Raw genomic sequence first — 23,313 nt, 5'->3', positions numbered from 1 at the left:
CCACACTCCTCACAGACAGTCACCCGGAGGAAACCCACGCAGACACAGGGAGAACACACCACACTCCTCACAGACAGTCACCCGGAGCGGGAATCGAACCCACAACCTCCAGGTCCCTGGAGCTGTGCGACTGCGACACTATCTGCTGTGCCACCGTGCCGCCCAATGACTAGTTGATTATTTATAAATTATAACTAAGGGTCCTTACCATATTGAGCAAAAAAATATTTCACTCATTTATTTCTGTCTCCACACACACACACACACAGAACACTTGTCTGTCATTGCTCTGTTATACTGGCATGTTCACTGCTGCTGTGTACAGTAAACACCCCCACCAGACATGAACACACACATACACAGACACACACACACACACACAACAGCAGACGGTTCTAATCTCTGTCACTGACACTCAGCTCTCACAGTTATACAGCTAACCATATCTGCATTGATTAATCATTTATTACATGATTACATTATTACATTATATTTATTATATGTAAAAAACCTAAATTAATACTGAATAATAATAACAATAATAACAGTATAGTTTAATTTAATGAATAATAAACATTAATATTAGCAGCCTGTTCACAAGCTTGAATGTTAATACAAAGTGTTAAAATACATTTTATCACAGCTATTAAACATTAATAACACATGAAGAAGATTGCAGTTTAAGAAGTTGCTTTAAAGCTGACTCAGTGTTTGATGTGTGGACTCGGGTGAGCTGGAGTGTTAGGTTTCTGTGTCAGAAAGCTCCTCAATGAGAAATACAGCAGGAGAGCGAATGACACTGAGATATATGAGAGAGAGAGAGAGAGAGAGAGAGAGAGAGAGAGAGAGAGAGAGAGAGAGAGAGAGAAATATGAGGGGAGTGGGCGCTGTATCCTGGAATAGCCAGTGACTGGAGCTGCTGACTCCACCTCCTCTCCCTCCCCTCTCTCTCTCTCTCTCTCTCTCTCTCTCTCTCTCTCTCTCTGCCCTACACTCTCCCTCTCTCTCTCACGCTCTTTCTCTCTGTCTGTCATTTGACCAGGCGGTGAGCAAGAGAGAGCAGGGCAGAGGAAAACACTGCATGTGTGAGTGTGTGTGTGTGAGAGAGAGAGAGAGAAAGAGAGAGATACACAGGCAGAGAGTAAACTGAGCTTTTTTATCTGGTATTGACTCTTTTCTTCTCTGCGGCTGGATATTTGGACTCAGCGGTTGTGTTTTTTTTCTGTTTATTTATTTTTTTACAAACTTTCACCATCCACTTTTGTCCCTCCGGCACCGAGGGGGGCGGGGGGCTTGGCCGGGGTCTTTTCGACTCTCGGATTAACTCAACAGAAGCAGGGCGGGTGTGTGTGTGCCATGGGCCATGCCCCTGGCTGCTAGAGTTCGGCTCAGTGAGTGGGGTACACCATGAAGGGGGGCCACCACCACCACCGGGGCTGCTCCTGCCAACACTTGTTCCGAAAAGTCCTGGCCAAGTGCGGCTGCTGCTATGCCAGGGTCAGAGGTCAGTGACTCCAACTCTTTTGTTTCTTTCTACTCCGTCTGTGGATGAGCCTGAGACTTTTGTCTGGTCTTTTGTTTGGTCACCAGTGTTTAACCCCTAGGCTTACTGCTCCATCGTTAACCCTTCACTGATGTGACCCCAGATTATACACCTTTCAGGGACGTGGTCACTTTACAGGAGAAGGAAGTACATTCCTGTGTTTGAAGGATAATTTCTGGAACTTGATATTTCCACGTAGTAGCCGCTTTTATTGATCTGTTTATTGTGGAATTTCCACACGGCGCAAAGGGGAACTGATGATGGCTTTTTCACAGTCCTTTTATTATACAGATATACCAAAGAAAGGTTGGATCAGATCAGTTTCACCTCACTAAGTTGTAGTCAAACCATATGTAGTTATGATTTGAAGTATAATTCTTAAAAAAGCAAATGCATGATGATATCTGAGTCAACTCTGGACCAGATTTTTTTAACTGACACAACTGATGTTTGAGAAGCGCTGTGTACATGGCTAATAAGTGGACAAACCTATGGTAATATTGTGGTAAGGAGTTGTAATTACCCTTATATTAACAGTCAGTAATCTAGTTATTACTTTTTCATTACTCAGTAATTACTCAGTAAAATTTCACATTGTTTTTTTAAGTGGTCTTTGGCATCATGTAAATATTCCAGCTTTGTTTTACATTGTCTGAGACGTCAGGGTCAATGGAGGCATCAGAAACCCCCCAAAACACCATTAAATATAATTGTATACATTCAAAAAGTCAAAAACAAAAAGTTAAGAATGTTTTTTTTTCTCTGCTGAAGTTATAACTTTGGAGATACAAGGTTTGTGTTAGTAAGTGATGGAATTGTATATATGTATATATATTTACCATTTTTATGCAATTTTATTCCAAGTGATTTTGAAGCATTTCTATTGGTTCATTCATTATGAAATTTACCATTGGGACAGCTGCTTGGTTCAAATGATGTAATAAACAAAGAAATGAACAAAACTGGAGATACACGTTTTACCCCGAATAGTGACGATATGAATAACATTGGCTTTGCTTCAGCTGTTGATTATAGCTTATTATAGATGATAGAGTCAATTGAAAGCATTAAAAAGTGGGTGTTAGCATTCTCCTCCAAGTGTGTTGAGCTCATGGGTTGTGTTGAATTGTGTTGAACACACTGCATGTGTTTTCTTATTTAAAGGACTAAAACAGTACACTCTGTCCATAAATTAGCATTTTGGGACTCGTCCAGAGTGTGTTTTTGTTTGTTTTATGCTGTTTTCTAAGCGGTGGCATTGTATCAAATCTTCCCATTGTAGCAGGTGAGCTCCCACACAGTTGCCCCAGTTTTTCCTTGGCCTCTTCTTTATTCCCCTTTTGCCTTAAATCTACTGTGACAGACGATCTCCCACATCTTCCTTATCTCTCCCCTGGAGACGGAGGGCTGGTGTGCGCTGCTGATTTAGCGTAGCTGCATGTGGGTGTGTGTGTGTGTGTGTGTGTGTATTTATTGCTTTTTTTCATCCACCCACTCTCAGCAGAGCAACAGATGCCTGTCACTTCTCATGGTTACGGGGTCCCTTCAAACAAACATATAGATCTTTCTGTGGCTCACAGTGTATACAGTACCAGTCAAAAGTTTGGACACATCTTCTCATTAGTCATTGGTGATATAGGGCTCTTCACTGTATTGGACTCCAGCCCCTACTTCCTACCTGTTCAACCCAAGTTATGGTCTCAAACACATCAAGAAGGCGAGCGGTTCCACAAATTAACTCTTGATGAGGCCACAGCTGTTCACTGAAAACCATTCCAGGTGACGACCTCATGAAGCTGATTGAGAGAAGGCCGAGAGTGTGCAAAGCTGTCATCAAAGCAAAAGGTGGCTACTCTGAATAATCTAAAGTATAAAACATATTCTGGTTTGTTTAACACTTTTGTTTACTGCATAATTCCATATGTGTTCCTTCATAGTTTTAATGTCCTACACATTCATTTACAATGTAGAAAATAATAAATTGAATGAGATGTGCCCAAACTTTCGACTGGTACTGTACATTCAAAATACATGGAAAATGGCCCAAAACAAAGAAAACCCTCCCTGAGTGGACACGTCCAAACATTTGACTGATACTGTATATATGTGTGTGTGTGTGTCTGTGTGTGTGCGTGAGTACCACTTTGTGTTTATGTCTGATTCACGACGTAATCATTCATTTGAACTTGTGCTTGATTCATATCGGCTGAATCAATTCCAGCTCTGAGTGAATCACACATTCCCATCATTTATGTCCACCACAAGCTGTGAGATTTAAATCCATTTCCAATCTGACCATTTGCAAAATAATGAAGCTTATACTGATCTGCTTACACCTGCTCATTCCTCACGCCTCTCTCCTTTCCTTTTGCGTTCCTCCTGTATCTCCACCTCCTTCAGTTTTACATTTATGTTTATGGCATTAGATAGACGCACTTATCCTGAACAAGTAACTCACCTGATCCTGTTTGGGCTGTACGCAAGGTTTCAAACCCGTTTGTGAAGGGAATCGCCTGCGTAGAAGCAGCAGCAGCGTTCCCACTGCGCTGCACCATCCTCAGAGATGTGGAGTGAAACAGTGGGAAGTGTGATGTAACTGTAATTGCTGGAAACTACAAAGAAAGAGAACTTGCTTGTAATATTTAGCTAATAACCCAAGAACAAACACACTCCCCAACACAAGCTGCCGTTTGGGAGCGCTCACTGCATTCACAGACGGAAATGGTGATGAACTGATTTAAAACGTGTAAATCGTTTCTACATGAATCCAGTGCATTACAAAACAACCGACTCAGATCAGGTATTTATGGTGTTACTTCTGTTGATGTACTTTGTTGGATTGTGCCAAATGTATGAGAAACCTTGAAGGGGCAGGAAAGGACATAAAATGTCTCATTTGTTTTGTTGTGTTGTATTCTCTAATCCAGCATCGCAGCTGTAGGCCTCTCCATTTCCCCAGAATTCTTGAATACATTTCCATGTTATCGTCCATCAGCACTCTCTAAGTACACTACCCAGCATGCATTGCTCAGACACATCACAGAATCATTGGGAATCCTTCCAGCATCGACCTGGACAACTGGCCAGATGTTATTTAATATATTTGTGGCCCTTGCTTGTGCGATCCAACCCCAAAATGCTTGTCAACAGAATCCAAAGAGTGTTTATTTTATTTTCAATTTGGGTAGAATCTCCCTTGGACATCCACATGGCTATTTTTTCACTAAAGGACTAAAGCAGGTAATTAAAGTAGTGAATGAGGGTCTGAGTGAATGTTATGTGGTTAAAAGTGTAGAACACGTGGGCTTGGTTGTCCACCTCAAGACCGCTGCCGCTGTGTACTCCGCAGGGTCCGGGAATAGCTGAAATGCCTCCTGTTTAATCTCCAGCTCTTATTTAATGGAGCTTCTCTTCATGCTGGCTTTCCATTCACAAGCACCCTGGTGGGATACAACAGAACAGTCAGGTGTGATGTCGCATAAAAAAGGCTTGTTTAATCAGCTTTATTAACTATCGACGGTCTCATACACATTTGTCATGTGCTTCTTATTATAAAAATTACGTGGACTATATGGACTTGAATCTTAATTTTTGAGTATGGTGATGATGGACACTGTTGCCCCACAATCCAACAGCCTCTGTTTCAAATAGTGCCCTACTCCCTACATACAATGCACTATTATAGTGCAGAAGCCATTATTTTATGACCTACATTGTGCCATACAAATGGTGTAAGGAAATATTTGAGATTCAGCCTTTGAAAAAAAAATGGTAGACGTGCGTTGCCATAACAACAAATCTTTGTGTCATGTTAGTAAGAAAAGATGGCGTATCTTAATATTTTGTGTACTAGCCTGCTGAAATCATACTATTAAGATTAACGCAAAGTACTGGAACACAGCCCTAGTGTCTCCTAATGTTTCATAGTTATGACTTTGATGAATTAAAAAAGCGAACTCACTTCCTGTCGGCACACACTGATTTTAAAGTTGAGCTGCTCAGTGAACTTTAAAGTTTCCTTAGTTCCAGAAATTTACCCTAACACTTATATTAGCCAGTGGTGTTGACACAATACCATGTATCACCGTTTTTGTCCCAAGTACCGGCAGCTGTTTATATTGTATCAAAAGTGTTATGAAAACATGGTCCAAATCATGTTACGGCTACATTCACTGACAGCTGTTTTTAATTGTCTTTCGGTACATAATTTTTTATACAACAGTTATCTCAGACCAAGTTATCTGATTGAGCAAGAGACATCTACCAGCACTGGGACTTCTAACTCTACATGTATCTCTCCGCATTACAGGTGTGGATATATATCCCCTGAGAGGGGCTTTTAAAGGGCATTAGCATTAGCAGCTACCTCTGGCTTCAGGTTAGTTTATATAGTTCTAAAGATAAATGTACCTGATTTAGAGCAGCTAGTCTGTGGGAACATAGACCTACACAAAGTAGCAAGGTAGTGCGCAGGAAAAGGTATATTTGGCAGTTCATGTGGCAGCATTGTTTCTGTGGGTGGAACCATATATTTACTAAAAAAATCATACTCTGTTGTGGCTTATTAATGTTCACTAATAAATGGGGTTTTTTAGAACTGTTGCAGCTGTTATAATATAACACAATATTACTGGAGTTCAGATGTAATTATTATGGCCACATGCCAACATCTGAATCCTGGCCGTGCTAATATTCCCCACATGTCTGACCATTTTAGTGTATTTCAGTAGTTTATTTGTTTTGATGTGCAAAATCATTGTCAAAATGATTTAAAGGCCTGTAACTATGATGTCATTCACATATTTGTTGATAAAAAAAAGGCAGATACCGGGATTTATCCTGACAGCTATGTTGAAGATTTGTGTTGCTGCCACACACTAACCATTGCACTTTGCTCCCCTGTCCCCAGGATCAAAACTAGGTGCCGCTGTGCTTTAAAGGGTTAATGACCCCCAGGCTTTAGAGAAAAAGCTGCCCTAATGTGCTGAAGAGTTGGTGAAGGGGGCTGTGAAAGCAGAAGTGTGCACTCATTAAACTTCAATGGTGCACTACTTTTAGCTCATCCCCATGCATGCATGATGTCCCCTCTGGCCCACTCACAGTCTAGTCTCTGCGGGGAGAGAGAGCACGAGTCTCTGAGTGTGAAATGGCATTGCCCCACACTCTCTCTCCATCTCCATCAGGGTAGGAGGGGGCCCTATCAAGTCCCCTCTAAGCCTGCAGTTATGTGGCCCGTACACATGGGCGACTGCTGTTGGAAGTCAAGCAAATATCATTTTAACACTGGGCATTAGCATCAGGCCTAGCTGCTTTAATATAAATCACATTAGGGCAGAGCTGGAGGCAGATGGAGACTGTATGTGACTCCCTCCTGCCTTCTTTCTTCTTTCCCTCTTTTAACCCCCCCACCTTCCCTGTCTCCCTCCCTTGCGGACTATGTGCCATCGCTCCGGCACCTAAGCTGCATCCCCCCATGATGGAGAAGGGTATAACCGGGTAGTTTACATAAGAGTGTTTAATCATGCTTGAATAAGGCCTAAATGTTTACTCAGGCCCTGGAATAAAGGAAACAAGCTAAATGCATCCAGAGCGGAATCACGAGCGAGATGCTATTTATGCTACATGCTTGAGATTTCAAACACACTCGTGCTGCACGGCCCAGCATCGTGTTCGGCCTTTCTCGTTGACCTGAAGTACTTTAAAGTGAAGCTTTAGCTAAATGATCCATTTTCTCACAATTTCTCACAATGTATATAAAGAAGATGGGACTGTTAACCACACAAGACCTGGAGGAGCACGAAAATACACACCGTCAGATAAACAGCACTTAGAGCCTTCACTTTTGGGAGAAGTTAAGCTCCACCTCAGATTGGAAAACATTCCACAGGTGTTTGTATAGATCCACCGACTGTGAGAATGCAAGGGGTCTGAAAGGATGTGGAGCTGATGAGAAGAATAAGATATATAAATCAAATTAAAAAGCTGCTAATTGACCACAGAGTCTAGACCACTGCATGGATCTAATGGATTTATTTGGATTATGAAAATTTAGAAAGGAACCCAACTTCTAAGGCAGAATTTTATAGAGAAAACCTGCAGATTTCTTTAGAAGAATGAAAATAGTGCTTCTCCACTGCATGGTGCCTACTGTACTTTGGTCCATCGTACCTGGTTTGTTTACCACTATCACAGCGCTCCTAGAAATGTAGCTGTTTATGCCTCTAACCGGAGGCATTTGGAAGGCTTTGGAAACCACAAAAATCATATACATGTTGTAGTTGTTTTATGGAACTGAACATGGCTCCACGCATCATTAACAAAAAAAGTGTTAATAAAGTACTACTAACATTAAAATCACCATCTTTAAATTGTCTAAACCAAAAATAAAGTATACTTTTATAATTTACACACACACAAATACATTCATTCATTCATTATCTGTAACCGCTTATTCAGTTCAGGGTCGCGGTGGGTCCAGAACCTATCTGGAATCATTGGGCGCAAGGCGGGAACACATCCTGGAGGGGGCACCAGTCCTTCACAGGGCAACACACACACACATTCACTCACATCTATGGACACTTTTGAGTCTCCAATCCACCTACCAATGTGTGTTTTTGGACTGTGGGAGGAAACCGGAGCACCCGGAGGAAACCCATGCAGACACAGGGAGAACACACCACAATCCTCACAGACAGTCACCCGGAGGAAACCCACGCAGACACAGTGAGAACACACCACACTCCTCACAGACAGTCACCCGGAGAAAACCCACGCAGACACAGGGAGAACACACCACACTCCTCACAGACAGTCACCCGGAGGACACCCACGCAGACACAGGGAGAACACACCGCACTCCTCACAGACAGTCACCTGGAGCGGGAATCAAACCCACAACCTCCAGGTCTCTAGAGCTGTGTGGCTGCAACACTACCTGCAGCGCCACTCACACAAATGCAACTTTTGTAAACTTCTGTTTTAAACATTTGTACTACTAATAAAATGGAAGCTTTAATAGAGGCTGTGTTTAACTAATTCTGAAATGTATTCATACACAATGTCTGTTTAGACTGGAAATTAAACACATACTGCATGGTCTCTGACATATGCACAGCATTGTTATTGTTTTTTTCTGTTATTTTGTTCATTTTTACAGATGACAACTTGTCAGACCACATAAGTAGGTCAGTTTGACCCTGGGGTGCTGGTAGTGTGTGTGTGTGGGGGGGGGGGCGTGTAAATATGGGAAGATGTTGTAATCACACTCTCACTGAGCAGTTCTAGTTTCTGGACTGATCTCAGAAACAGCGCGGGGCGGTTTGGAGTTGATTAGACTCACGTGTCGGCTCGGCCAGTCCTCCTCGTCCTCCTACCCTGCAGTGAAATGATAAATGAAGCCATGCAGCGCTCACGTTTCCTGGAACTGAAGCATCTCACACACATTTCTTCCACTCCACTTTGGGAGAGAGGGTCCGTCTGAATGTTTTTGTGTTATGGGGATATATGGTTTTGTTTGCAGATATGATCAGCTTAGTCAACCTTTCTCTTCCAATGAAAGCCCTTCATAGGGAGTTTGTCCCCTTTCCCTGGAGAACCAGCTTCTGTTCTTCTAAGGAAGGGCTTGCAATAGATGTTAGAACATTGCTGTGAGGGTTTAATTGCATTCAGAAATGTAAGTGTTAGAGATTTTGGGTCCTGATGTAGGATGATTAATTCATGCATCATGCTCCATCACTCCAGAGTACACAATTCCACTGTTCCGCAGCCCAAAGCTGGGAACATTGACCTGGCTCATGTGCAGCTGCTCCACAGTGTCTCCTTGATCAGTAAGGAGTACTGATCAGTACTTTTCAATGGAGAATATGGATGCTGTGTGTGTGGACAGTGGAGTTCCTAATAAGGCCATCTGTGTTGTTGTCTCATTAATCCACAGTGTGATTCAGATCCTGGATGTTTTCTCGTGGTTGGTCAGTTTTTAAGGGTCTTCGGCTCTCATCTGTTGTATTTATCTGGACGCTGATGGTCATAATTACGCTTTACGCGCTGCTTTTTTCCGCACTGCAGCTGCAGACGCCTGTTATTTACAAGCGCAGCAGGGTTGAATGAAATGACTCTTGTCTTCTCTCTCCCAATGACCAGAGGGCCTGTAATGCATATGACAACCTTCCCTTAGCCCCTCTCTCCCCCTCCCCTCCTTCCTTCCCCTGGATCGATGGTGTTTAAGAGAGAGCCTGGAGATCACACCAGGCATTCCAACAGCAGCACCTGAATCAGATCAATATCAATGAGCTGTTAGAGTGGAAGCCTGTGTTCCTGTGTGAGTAAGAGTGTGTGTGTGTTGATGCAAAACATCTAATGGATCAGATTCCACAACCATGTTACTACTGACGTTTATAAGGAGAGAGAAAGAGAGAGAGATAGAGAGATAGAGAGAGAGAGAGAGAGAGAGAGAGAGAGAGAGTTCGGTGGGAGAGAGAGGTGGGGAGTTCTTTGCTACAGTAATAGTTTGGTTAAACATCTGATATATTGAAGTATAGACATGCACCCCACCCCCCACCCCTATTCCAAGTTAGTGGACATTTGCTCTTTCAACATTAATAATGGTCTTTTGGAATAACAGCTACCACTTGCAAGGATTTAGGCAAAACAACAACAACTGTTTTTCAGATTCCTATAGGTTTTCAGGTAGAGAATGCAGAGGCAGCGTGTACACACCCTGAACACTCAACACCTGCTAAACAAGTCAACTTATGATATTTCAGCAAGGTATAAACAGTCAAGAATCAAGTTGTAAAGAGGCTTATGTGTGCAGGTGTAGTGCCTATGACTCCAGAACTGGAGGATGAGGAAAAAGAGGCTGAAGCAAGAGGATGTGATGTCTCACTAGAAGGGCCAAGCACGAGTCATTTGACTGCGGTAACCTCCCAAAGTTTTTAGCTTCACTGCTGGACTGAGAATAGTATACCAATTGAAATTTTCCAGCCAACAGCATCCTATGGGCAGCATCCTGTGTCCACTGATGAAGGACTAGAGGATGAACAATATAATCTGTGCAACAGCAGATGACCTGCTCCCTCTGATTTTACTTCTACAAAACATGGACCAATAAGGCAGGTGTGTCTAACAGACACAGGGTTTAAAAACTCCAGCAACACTGCTGTGTCTGATCCACTCGTACCTGCACAACACACACTAACACAACCACCACATCTGTGTCTTGCCAGCACCGAGAATGATGCACTACCCAAATCAAACCTGTTCTGTGGTGGTCCTGTGGAGGTCCTGACCATTGAAGAACAGGGTAAAATGGGGAATATAAAATACTTCTCTTGACTCTCAATGGTTTAATGGTTTGCATTAAGAAGCCCTCCTGCTCTCCCTGGTGTTGCCCTGACCCAGCCCCAACCTCTCTGCATTCCGTACAAGATCTTGGTCTTGGTCTCACCTAAGGCACCATGCTTGGCCACACAAAAACCTGTTTTATCTCCCACAGAATCACTGACCACGTCCTGCTTCCTCTCATATCTTCATCGCATATATTCTACCTTCACTTTCCTTATTACCCATAGGAGGATGGGTTGAACCTAATGAGTCTTGGTTCCTCTAAAGGTCCTTCCTCATGCGCCGAGGGAGTTTTTCCTGCCACTGTCACCCTTGGTTTGCTCATAGGAGGATTGTAGAACTACAGAAGTGCTCCTGTATGGTCAGTGGAGCTGATCTAATGGACAATGCATGTTGATACAAGGAAGATGTTCCTAATGCAGTGATGTTTAAGTGTAGACTTTTGTGTAAACGTCTGAGCATGTTGCTCAAATAGAGGAGAACAGCAGGAAAAGGGAAAGAAACAAACGTTCCATATATTTCTAAATGTGAGGGACTTGTGGATTGTAGCTGTATTGTCTCAGATTCTAGTCTGGCCCTCCCAACAACAGGAAGCTAAGCTTTTAGCACAGGAAAACACACAGCATAGCTCAAGACTAGTGAGTCAAAGAGGGCTGTTTAGACACCAACTTCACTACAACTGGATGGAGGGCTGTGAGGGAGTAATCCGATTTACAGTTGCTTTATACCTGCTCTAGGAAGACTTAGAGTTTAAGTGAACACTTCGGAAGGGGCACGCTCTCAGTAAGAGACACCTGGATGGGACACACTGGCTGATGTGACAAGCCAGAGAGGGCTGTGGAGGAGAGGAAAAGAGACACTTTTATGGGTGTTTTTTTTATACAGAAAGTTGTTTATTTTGAGTGAATTTATGTGTGTGGTGAAAAATAAACAGATCAAGGGCCATTCTGCTAAACATGGCTGCCTCTTGTGGGGAGCACACTTTATGGAGCATAACCAGTTCATTCAGTTACTGATCTGATTCTTCATCCCATGTGAGTTGCACTTAAAGAGAAAAATATATAATATCAGTATTTGTGTTGAATATTGTGGATTATTTCTGTTCACAAGGACTTCTTACTGCAATAACTTTCAGTAAAAATATAGATTCCTCAGAGGGTTGCCCTGGAGTTCTGAGCTGTGTGATTTAGCCCAGCTGGATGATATGCTCTAACCCTCTCCTGACCTCTGTACTGACCCCGAAATGGCACCACTCCCTCCACTGTCAGGGAAACAAAGTGGAACCCCCTCCACATTGCTACGCTATAGGAATTTAAAGCCTCTCGGCCCATCTGACTGCGATGGGGCAGTAGACGATGACACTTTAACGACACTTACGTTAACCCTTTGAAGTTGTGGTCTCCAACTTGTGGTTTCTATGGAAATATGGAGATTCTGAATTCTCAATCAATTCCACATGTAAAACACATGATAGTCATGTGCTCATGTGCACACAAGCGTGTTGTGGAGGAAAAAAAAACTGAAAATGCAGGACGTATGATGTCCAAGTAATTAAAAGTTGTCCAAACATTTAGTGAAAAATGAAGAAATATATATAATATATATTATAAGTAATACTAACATCTGCTTGTGCTACGGTGGGATTGTAGCATGTTAGCATGCTAGTTAGCATAATAGTGTTTCATATGATTTTTTTGTCCTCTTTCACAAAATAGTGGAAATTAAAACATGACTGATGGATACTATTAGTGGTTAACACACATTAAGCCTTCAGTTCAGCTCCTGAAGATCTCTACTGACACAGTATACCTAGAAAATCCTGATTGGGTCATTTTCTGCTGGGAGTTTTAAAAATGCAACTCTTTTCCAGCAATGAAAGGAGTGGATTACAACAGAATTTACAGTGTTTAAAAACATGTTTACATGAAAACAAGCTCAGAATTATTTCAGAGAAATTGTTTTCCCTGTTTAAATAGTGTAGAAAATGTGTATGTGTAGTATGCTGTGTACGTGTGTGTGTCCGATATGTCTGCGTCTCTCAGGAAGACTGCTGGGGCAGAAATAACAGCAGTGAATAAAGAAAGAATGGAGGACCCATGCTCTGTTCACTCCCTTTTCTGTGCTGTTGCTTTCTTTGGCTGTGGCTTGTATGAATGTCCCAAGTCACTCCTTTGTACTTACACCTCTGTTTTCACCCACAGCCTCTCTGTTTCCATTAAACCTTAGACATTCAGTACTGCTAATACTGCTAATATGTGTGCATTTTGCATAATGAATCATGTAGTTGCATTATGAATATTATTCAAATTATACGACACACAAAAGATATGACAGGAATGTGGCAAAAAATTTTTTCTAAGTGTACGAATATCCACATTTGCCCCTATTGTGCCCCTCCCTGCCTCTTTGGTCACTGCCATGCAGCTCCAGCTCACTGTCTGGGAGGAGTAGGCTGTGTTCTCCCTGTGTCTGTGTAGGTTTCCTCTTGGTGATCTGGTTTCCTTCCACAATCATAGAGCTCATGTTGGTAGTTGGACTGGCTGTGTGAAACTATCCATAGGTTTGAGTGTGTGTTTGTGATGCCCTGCGCTGGTCTAAAGTGGTTCTGCAATGAGTCCTGATGGGCTCTGGACCCACAGCGAGTCACATGAAAAAATGAATGGGTTGAATGTAATGATCTCCTATGGTTGTACTTACAAACATTAATTTGCCTGTGTTCAGATCTCAGTCCAGCTGACCCCCTGCTCTTCTGGATCAGATGGAGAAGTGCTCTGTGACTCAGGGAGGATGCTGAGTGACTCATGTGATTAGCTAATAGTTAGAGAGAGAGAGAGAGAGAGAGAGAGAGAGTACACTGTAAGCAGAGTAATAATAATCACTGCTCTTAAACTCTTCTATCTCTTTCTTTCCACTGATAGCTGAGGAATAATCTCGAACATTCCTTCTGACTCTCAGACGGGAGGCTGTACACCAGGCGTCTGTTTTTACACTGCAGCGCACACAGGGGGTCCACACTAGGTTCTTTGGAGCAGCACCTTTGTGGAGACCCTGTTTTTCAACAATTCCAAATCATAATCCACTTAATACTGGACATATTTATGGTACAATTCAAGCTGTATTTGTATGTGATTTTTAACGGGATTCAAATCCAAAATCATTCAGAATTACATATATTTAGCTTTCATTTAAAAGAAAAATAAAGGGAAATATTAATGGCATAGTTTTTTGGTCTTAATGAAAAGTCTATGACACGTTTTGTTGAAAATATGGATCTAACGGCACAGCCTCGTTCTTCCCCTGTCTAAACAGCACTGTTCAGAGTGGTTTTAGTGCCAGTTCCTTTAAGTGAGAATGAGCCACAGCTCGGTACAGTGCAAAAGCCCAGGAGTGGGGAGCAGAAGCACTGCATTTTGTCCATTTTTGCTCAGTTCTCTTTCCACTCCGTTCTTGTTTTCTCTGTATTAAAACAGCACTCATTTCTCTGCACTCATTGTGTTCATTTTACTCACTTTATCTTTGACGTTGAACATTAGGCCATGTAGTGCATTGTTCTCCAGGAGAGGAGAGGGGAGGCTGTGGTCAGCAGATGGAAGGCCATTGTCAGTGGGTCTGAGTTGGTGTTAGATTGTCATTAACAGCGTGTGATGTCCGGCCATTGTGGTTCTGAAGTTCTGAAGTGACTGAAGTTCTCAGTGGTGTGTTTCTGTTCTCTTATCTCTCTCCTAAAGTCTGGGTAGTTTTAGACAAACCCTCTGAAAAGTAGCTGAAAGTGAAAGTATGCGGGGGGGATGCACATTGCTGTTCGGTAGAGAGATATTTTTAACATGAGACACCCCTTTCCCCCCCACGACAGCACACACACACACACACATACTCACACTCCCGCTTACACTGCTCCTGTCCCTTTCTCTTTCAACACATCGCTCACACACACACAGCAGGACAGAAGAATCGCTGCAGCGAAATGCTAGGTGCAAAGTCGTATGATTTGCCTCAGAGGAATGTGAACATCAAGTGGAGCATTAAGATCATTCCTGGGGCAATAATCTGTCTCTCTCTCCCTTTTTCTCTCCCCTCTCTCTCTTCATCCATGCTTGTTTCCTCTGTCTTCCTCTCTCTTTCTCTCTTTGTCTGCCTTCTCTCTCTCACACACTCTCTGCCTGTTTTTCTCTCTCAGTCAGGCTACATTAATCACCACCCCACAGCTGGTTGTAATAACCCCCTCTACTTGATTCACCTTTGCTTCCCTGCAGCCACATCCTCTCTCTCTCTTTCTCTCTCTGTCATAAATCTTGCTGTGTTCTCTCTCTCTCTCTCTCTCTCTCTCTCTGTTTGTAAGTGTGCATTAAGAAAAGAAGGAGGGAGGGGATTATTAAAGGCAGGAGTGCATTCCATACCTTGTTTAGAATAAAAAAGGGAAGGTATGGAATTTGCTCGGGTGAATTCCTCATCCTCCATCTTTGCTTCATCCCCTCACTTAGCCGACGTAAACTTTACTGCGTGAGATTTAAAATAATCACTCTTCATGTTTTCCACCTTTAGAAAGACAGCAGCAAGAGAGAGAGAGGGTGTGTGTTTGTGTGTCTTTGAAAGCCATTCTTATGCCAAAATGCAGCAAACAAAATTTATGATGTTTATACCCAATGTTCATGGGGTTTTATTGTTTTTTTTTCTGTTATTGTTTTTACTGTAAGTCTCATAAAAAATGACTCTACATCCACTGTTGTTTTGAATGGACCAGTTTCCTTTCCATAGAATAGGTTATTCATGTCCTGGTGGCTATGTTTAAGCCTGGTTTAGTTCATAATCCTTGTCACAGAATGTGAAGAAGAACAATCAGGGGGAAAATGACTGATTACTCCTTTAAGGAAAGTATTTCCTCCGACCTTTGGCCTGTGTTTTAGGGCTGTGTTTTTTAACCCAACGGTCTCTGTTCCCTGAAAGAAAGGACTGGCAAACGTTTTCACAAAGATGAAGACAGGAGATAGTGAAGTGGAAACAGCTCCCGACCCCTGCAGACCCCCTCACTTTGACCTTCCAGACCTGCGGATGATGTAAAAGGGAACGCAGGGGAGAGTGAGTTGGTTTCCAGCTGTGTTTGGGTATGACTCAAACAGGATTGGCTGCTTTCTAAGGAGGGGTGTCTGTACACATGCAGCAGGTTGTGAGGAAAACCGTGTGTGTACTTTTACTTCAAACCTTAGGGGAAATATCCCCTGTATATCAGTTATCAAACTGGCCAGCATCCAAAGGTGAAAAAAAAAGGAATATTTGGGAGCTCTATCCCCTCCATCGACCGCTCAGCCACGGCTGTGAAATGGCACCTAGAGGTGTTTAGATGGTGGAGACCTCCAAATGTTGAAAAGTATGAAAAGAGATGAGGGTGTTGCTCTATGCACCATAGGTGTGTAATATTGACTTGCTGTTACATTACTGAAGGTGGAACTGACTGCAAAGTCGGGAGACTGCAAATGGCATCAATGTAAACGCATACTGAAAATGTTACAAAGCTAAACAAGCTATAGTCCATTTCTTACTCAAACATGCTGTTCCACCTTAAAAGATTCTGAGCTTCTTTCTACACAAAATGGCTTTTTTTTTTGTTATATATATATATTCATATATATGAATTCATATTCATATATTCATATATATATTTGTTATATATATTTATTCATTTATTTATTTATTTATTTATTTTTTAAACCATGATGCCAGGTTGGATTTGAGTGTTAATTCATATTATAATCCATTAGGGGGCTTTCACATGACATGGTGTTCACGTCATCAGCTCGTGATTTTTTAAGCAAGCTTGCTGCTAACAGGCTAAATTCATATGTGTAGTGGCCTCATAAACGTGAAATTGTTATCCTAATCCGAGCCTGGTGAGTCGCCCTGCTGTGTTTTTCCTCATTGTGTCGTGAAATGCTTTTAAAGTGGTGTTATAGAGCTCTGAGTACTGGGAAACGGCGAGAATGAGTTTCTATCTACAGTTTCTGTCAACCGCGGCGCTACTTGTGTTACGTCATACACTTCAGTCCATCTCATTGGCTGCGCTTCAGAGAGGTTAGCGGAAAGTGGGTCAAAGTTCGAATTGGTTGAACTTTGAGTGCAGCGGCAAAAGCGTGCCGTGCGCACCGCTAACGATAGCGCAGCGGCAGGGTGAAACGGCGCCGCTCTCCCCATAGAAAAACAATGGCATAGCCAGCACCAAGCGGTTTTGCCGCGTGTCATGTGAAAGCGCCCTTACAAGTAGAAATACATGTTATATATCACTGCCGTTCATTTTTGTGGACCAATAGAAATGCAAAATAGCTGTTTCTTTCTCGTTAAAGTTACTGTTTGTAATTGGATAGTGACGATATAGATTTCTGGGTCCCAAACTCCACTCACTCTCATTAAAATATATTGAATGGTGTTGTATTACTACAGAATATATATTGTTGCCCTTATCCAAGTTTTAATGTTTTCTGGTTGTCTTTTAAGCTTTATATTTTATTTTACATTGGCCATATAATTTGATATAAGCTGTGTGAGCACAGATGAAGGCTTGTATCAGTGATGGGTGCATCTTAAAGTAGTACGAATCATTTACAATGAGAAGTAAACTTTGGATATACAGTGCGTGTAAAGGTGTTGGCTGTTTTGACATCATGAAATGAAGGATTCAGAATGGGCTTTTTGCAGCTTGGTTTCCTTATATGGATTGTAAAGCCAGGAAAGTGACTGGTATGTCTGGGAACTATGTCTCAAACTATGTTCACATACTACAGCAAAACCTGAGGGAAATGTTCTTTTAAAATGAAAAATGAGTTCAGCGGGAGGTGGTAAGGGTGGTAAGTCACGTATATGGGACTTGATTGTGCTGGTTAACAGCGTTTCCTGATGCTTTCTGAAGTATGGATATTGGTTGAGAGTTGGTTGAGAGTCTTGGTTGAGACTGAAAATGAGCAGTGAGTCCCAGTGGTGAGGCTTTGATATCAGTGTCAGAGCTACCCCACAAAACCTATATCATTATATACCTGCGAGAGAGAGAGAGTGAGTGAGTGTGTGTGTGTGTGTGTATCTGTCTCACGTAACACTGACTGCTTATCTTTTTGTGTGGATGTTCCTTGCTCTCCTCCCCTTGGGTTTAGTTGCTATGGCAATGTGACTTAGAAGAAATTGAGAGACATGGGAAAGAATAAGAATGTGAGTTTGAGAAATAAGCCAAATAAATGCAGTACACCTTCAACCTATTCTCAGCTATGTCATAAACACACTGCCTCATACACATACACACACATCTCAAATATACACACATTACCTCATATATGTACATTGCCACATATGCACACTGACTTATGTTAACACAGACTCATATATACATCTTACATATGCACTGCCCCGTTTCCAGTAAAATCACTTTTCAGTGACAAAGGAAACACACTAAAAAAAGGCTGAGACAGAGGCATGTTCACGCCTTTTCTTTTAATTGTACTTTTTAATAGTTTGGGAATCAGATATTAATTGTTGCAGTTTTGTAAGTGAAATCCTTGCCCATTCTTGCTATACACCAGACTTGAGCTCTTCAACACTCTGTGCCCACTGTTGTCTGACTCTACCATTCATGATGCTCCATTTTCAATAGGAGACAGATCTGGACTGCAGGCAGGGCCATTCGAGTCACTGAACCACACTGTTGTAACAAACAGAACGAGGCCTGGCTTTGTCCTGCTGAAATAGACATGGAGTTCCTGGCAATAGACATTATCTTGATGGCTGCATAAGTCTCTCCAAAATACTTGTAGTACCCTCCACATCAATGGTACATTCACATATCTGGAGATCACACATGCCGTGGGCACGGATGCATCCCCATGCTATCACAGATTTTGCAGAATTTTGCACTCTTTCAATTGTCTTTTTCAGCTTTGACACCTAGAATGACACCCCCCCCCCCCACCACCCAAAAAAAAAAAAAAAAGTGAAACATGGACCCGCCTGACCACAGATGTTTGTCCAAAATGCTCCAATGAGGCTATGTCCATCAAGGTAGCATGATGGTCCAACAGGGCTCAATGGCCACGGACGTCATATACAGACTGCTTCATATACGCTCCACCTTCAGTCCCTCAAGCACATTGCCTCATGTACACAATAGGCCTGTTATAGGCTTCTGTCATCTGTAACCCGTTGCATGCCTTTCCCCTATTTACCCATTGCTACACATATACACTGGGGCTGGAGTGTTCCAGAAGACAAATGAAAAGCAGCAGCTCTTGCAGACCTCCACAGCTGGCTGGCAAGTGCTGGATTTTGGCTGAAAAAAAAATTCCCTGACCAGGCGCTGACCATGTGCTGATCAGGCAAGAACAACGCTGAAATCAGCTTCAGAAACCTGGAGTATGAGTAATGTTGTATTGTGTTACAAATGGACAAATGCATGTAGGAAACGGCTGTATACGTTGTTCCATAGAAAATGTGTTAAGCAAAGCTGAAGAAGTCTGAAAAGAAATGGTCCTGACGATGCCATCCCCAGCATCTGCAGAGCACTTGTGGATTCTGTGCCTTAAGGTCACCTCAGCCGTGGATTGAGGGAAGAGAAAAGTGTTGTTCCTTCACTCCAATTGCCCCCAATTTTCCTGCTGGTCAGGGGAATTGAACCAACAACCTTTCTGTTCGAAGCCTTCTTCTCTAACCATTAGGTCCCGTCCACATGGATCCTGTTATTTCTAAAAGCAGAGGTTTTCCTCGTTCCTTGTCCAGATAAATATGAAAAAAAGAACAACGGCATTATCATGCCAGTCCAGTAGGGGGCCATAGTACCTCTTAAAGGGAGGCATCAAAACGCCATGACACATGAGAGATACATTGAGGTTAAATCCCAAATCACTCCATATCTTTGGCACCACTGTGGATTGAACACATAATAATCAGGTCAACGCTCATACTGTAGTACCCTTAAGAGTGTTCACTTCACCACGCCGTTCGGTTTGTGTTATGAGTGGTTTTCGATGCGTATGTTTAGCGGGTGGAAATGGGGAAGCAGCCTGGCTCCTCTTGAATAAATATAAGTGCTGCTCCAGAGCATAATTGTAATTATTCACATGCACACTCACACCAACACACATACACACACACACAGCTCCACATGGCCTCCTGGGCCTTGGGCTCTCCATTCCGGAATCATTTCTGCGAGTGTCTCCTCAGCACCATCTGGGCCTGGACAACCAGCTTTGCAATTAAATAGCTGCAGTGGGCACACCCACACACAGTAGTGGGCAGAATTCCTCCTTGGCACAAACACAGGGAGAGCTACTTACTCAGAGTTACACAGGCTCATACACCACACAGATACACGTCTACTTCTTTAACGTTAAAACAGTTGGTGAAAAATGAAATTCATATCCCAAAGTTACATCAGCCGAAACATATTCTGTGTCTGAAATGTTGGAACCTAATGCCTCAGCCGCACTGTGCATGTCTATACCATTACATCCCACACCCAGACCATGGTTCTCCATCCCAGGAATTCAACAGCAATGCAGTTCCTGTGCTCCGCAACCCCATGCCTGAGGTCTTTATGTGTTTATTACCAGTATACATCAATGAGAATTGTACAATTAATGGTACAATGCACATGCAGCTGCTCTAATGTGTCTCATATTCTGTTGAGATTATACAAACTGCACAACTAAATATTATACACTATATGTAAGAGGTATCTACAAAGCTTTGTGGGTTTATCGGAAATAGGGTGGCCGTATGTCCTCTTTTTCCCAGACATGTCCTCTCTTGGGTGGGATTTCTAGAACACTAAAAATATCCAGTATTCTGCTTTTTCTGTCTGCATTTGCCATTTTTAGGGTCCGGTTTGGCATTGATTTCTCTTTAGGTCCCACCTTCTCACTTGCCATCATTGGTCAGCCATGTAAACGCATTTCACCGGTTCAAACGCCTCTCCAGCTGAAGGAGCAGCATCTAGTCCATGAAAAGAAACAAGGTGTTACCATCTAAACTACTTCTGTCCTTGTTAAATAACAAAGACATTTGTCTTGTTAAAGATAAGCTATATATAGAGTACAGTTCTATTTGCCAGTATGGACCATGCCTGCAAAGACCCAAAATGGAGAGGCTAACTCAGATGTATTATTTAGGAAGGAGTTCAGGGCGGCTTAGGAAGTAAGAGAAGAAAAGGGTGGAGACGGGGTGGAGTTTGTTCAATAGCATAGTTGCATGGAAATGGAGGTGTTTGTCAACTATTTCCAACAGACACAATGAAAATTGAGAAATGAGAGAATGGCAAAAGAGAACCAAGGTAAGTTCGATTAAACAAGGGCTTCTATATGCATCACTTGATGCCCCCGCCTGCTTGGAGGTGAGCTGTGTGCGGCTTTATCTCTTTTAAAGGAACATGCGCTGAAACCGTTCGTTCTGAACAGGGGTGAACGCTACTGTGGTGTTTGATCCTTGTGGTATTTTGACCAACGTATTTTATAAACAATTCAAGGAGACCCCAGGGAACAGTTTTAACTTTCAGAAAAGGGTGTAATGTTTCTCGAAGCAGGCAGTAATGTGTCGATCGTAATGATGCACTCTGGTAACCCTCTGCCTTGGCAATGGGACTACGAAGAAATAGACTTGCTAGCTACGTTATTTACACAGCCCGAGTGCTAAAGTAAAAAAAAAGCCATTCTTGGCGAATGTATTTTGAGAAGTTGGTGATTTTTCTAAAGATTTTTAACACACATCCACCCTCAAACACACAGAAGCCCCCTACTGACCACTCATGCAAATGCCAATGAACCCAGTCAATCTCCAGCAACCTCATCCATGCCTCAGACACAATCACTATTCCTTACCGCATATCCAGACCAAAGCATTAGGAGGTAAATAAGATTAATCAGAGACTGAGGCCCTGTCTCTCACTGCCTCATGTAGAGGTTGCTGGGTTCAGTTTGTCTCTCCACAAGCTGCCACTCAGCAGCCAACCACTGCAGTCCATTATTAGGAAGAGTAGACGGAGTGTGTGTGGGTGCAGTGAGGGTGCAAGGATCCAGACTGTGGCTGGAGTAAGTGTAATTTCCATCCCCTCTCCGTATCCCCTCTCCCTTAATTGAGACTGTGTCTTGGCCACTAATCCCAGGGGCCTCGGGCTCCTGCGGTGGTGCCAGTGGAATGGAGGGCGCACAAAGAGACTCAGAGATACTTGACAGGCCTTCTGGACCTGCTGGGCTGGAATGTCCAAGGCCTTTTTTCCCCCCTCAAAACCAGCTCTGCCTGTCTCCAGCCCAGAACACAGCACTCAGCTCACACTCACTCAGAGACATATATAGACTAATACCCCAGATATAATCCACAGACTTGGGGATGGAATATTTCTCCAAATCCAGCAGCACTGAGTATTTATGTCTGTGTGATTTGGGTTCAAAGCCAGGTTTCTCACAGTCTGTCCATCCACTGCATGAGAGCTGAGTGCATGTCGGAGGCAAACTATGGTGTTTACTTTGAAACATAACATTCTCTTGGTTATTTACACACTCAAGCTTATGGTGCTTTTCCACTGCATGGGATCAGCTTGACTTGACATGGCTCTGGATCTGCTTGACACGCTTTTTGCTGGTTGCTCTTCCATGACCACAGCACCCCCGAGAAATGGAGCCAGCTTTGAACAACACAAAAACGCCAGCAGTAAAGTTAAGTTCTGTTTACTTATTGTGTATTCGCATGTTGTTTTTGTTTTTTGGACTAAACACAGCTCTGTGCCCCAGTTCTTTCCATGGACAACAATTGAGTTTGGTCAGATGGGTTCAGACGTAATTCTGTGGGGCTAGCATCTGTTTGAGGCTCTAAGCCTGTTGCTGCAGTTCTGTTGGACTCAGGCAGAATGTTCTCAGGGTATATTCTCATTTGGATCAAAATGTCAGGCCTGATTAAAGCTCTGGCACATGGTTCTTACTCCTGAGTCAGAAAGCCAGGGTAGTGGGACTGTAAGCCCCATCCACTATCCATTTTCATCTTCCTTTTCACTATCTGGGAATGTCACTTACTGCCATCGACCTAAATACTCTGACTGCCCCAGATCCAGGCATTTCATCAGATTACGAAGTGACGGGTGAAGTGTGACATGTGAGAAGCGCTGACCATGCACATACTGACCTCCTCACACAGCAACATCTATAATCTTCAGAGCAGAGTGCACTAGAGCTTCACATGTGTGTCCAGTCCTGATAGGACTCAGCTTTTCAGGTCAGGTTTGGACAACGTTTCTCAAACTATTTTTCAGACTAAGCGTTGTTTTTGTTTTATTAATATATATATACTTTAGGTTTCTCATAGCTTATAATCTCCCAGTATGATTAGATAATCAGGGGCTCAAATAGGTCTCCCATATTAAACACACCTACTAGAGGGGCACAAATCCCCCTCTTTTTAAGCTGTGA

At 42.7% G+C, this 23,313-nt stretch overlaps 1 protein-coding gene across 1 annotated transcript in view; it reads left to right on the top strand.

Annotated features, from left to right (window-relative positions):
* The first annotated feature begins 1,053 nt into the window (after window positions 1-1,053).
* Window positions 1,054-23,313, top strand: part of arhgef25a (Rho guanine nucleotide exchange factor (GEF) 25a) — a 74,817-nt gene continuing 52,557 nt past the window's right edge. The window contains exon 1 of the mRNA XM_066671099.1: window positions 1,054-1,504. Within this exon, the coding sequence (XP_066527196.1) occupies window positions 1,408-1,504 (97 nt within the window). The 5' untranslated portion in view covers window positions 1,054-1,407. The remainder of the gene's footprint in view (window positions 1,505-23,313) is intronic.

Source organism: Hoplias malabaricus, chromosome 5 (genome assembly GCF_029633855.1).
Source record: "Hoplias malabaricus isolate fHopMal1 chromosome 5, fHopMal1.hap1, whole genome shotgun sequence".
Taxonomy (NCBI): Eukaryota; Metazoa; Chordata; class Actinopteri; order Characiformes; family Erythrinidae; genus Hoplias; species Hoplias malabaricus.
The sequence above is the reverse complement of the archived record's forward strand: the minus strand, read 5'-3'. Positions and strand labels throughout refer to the sequence as shown.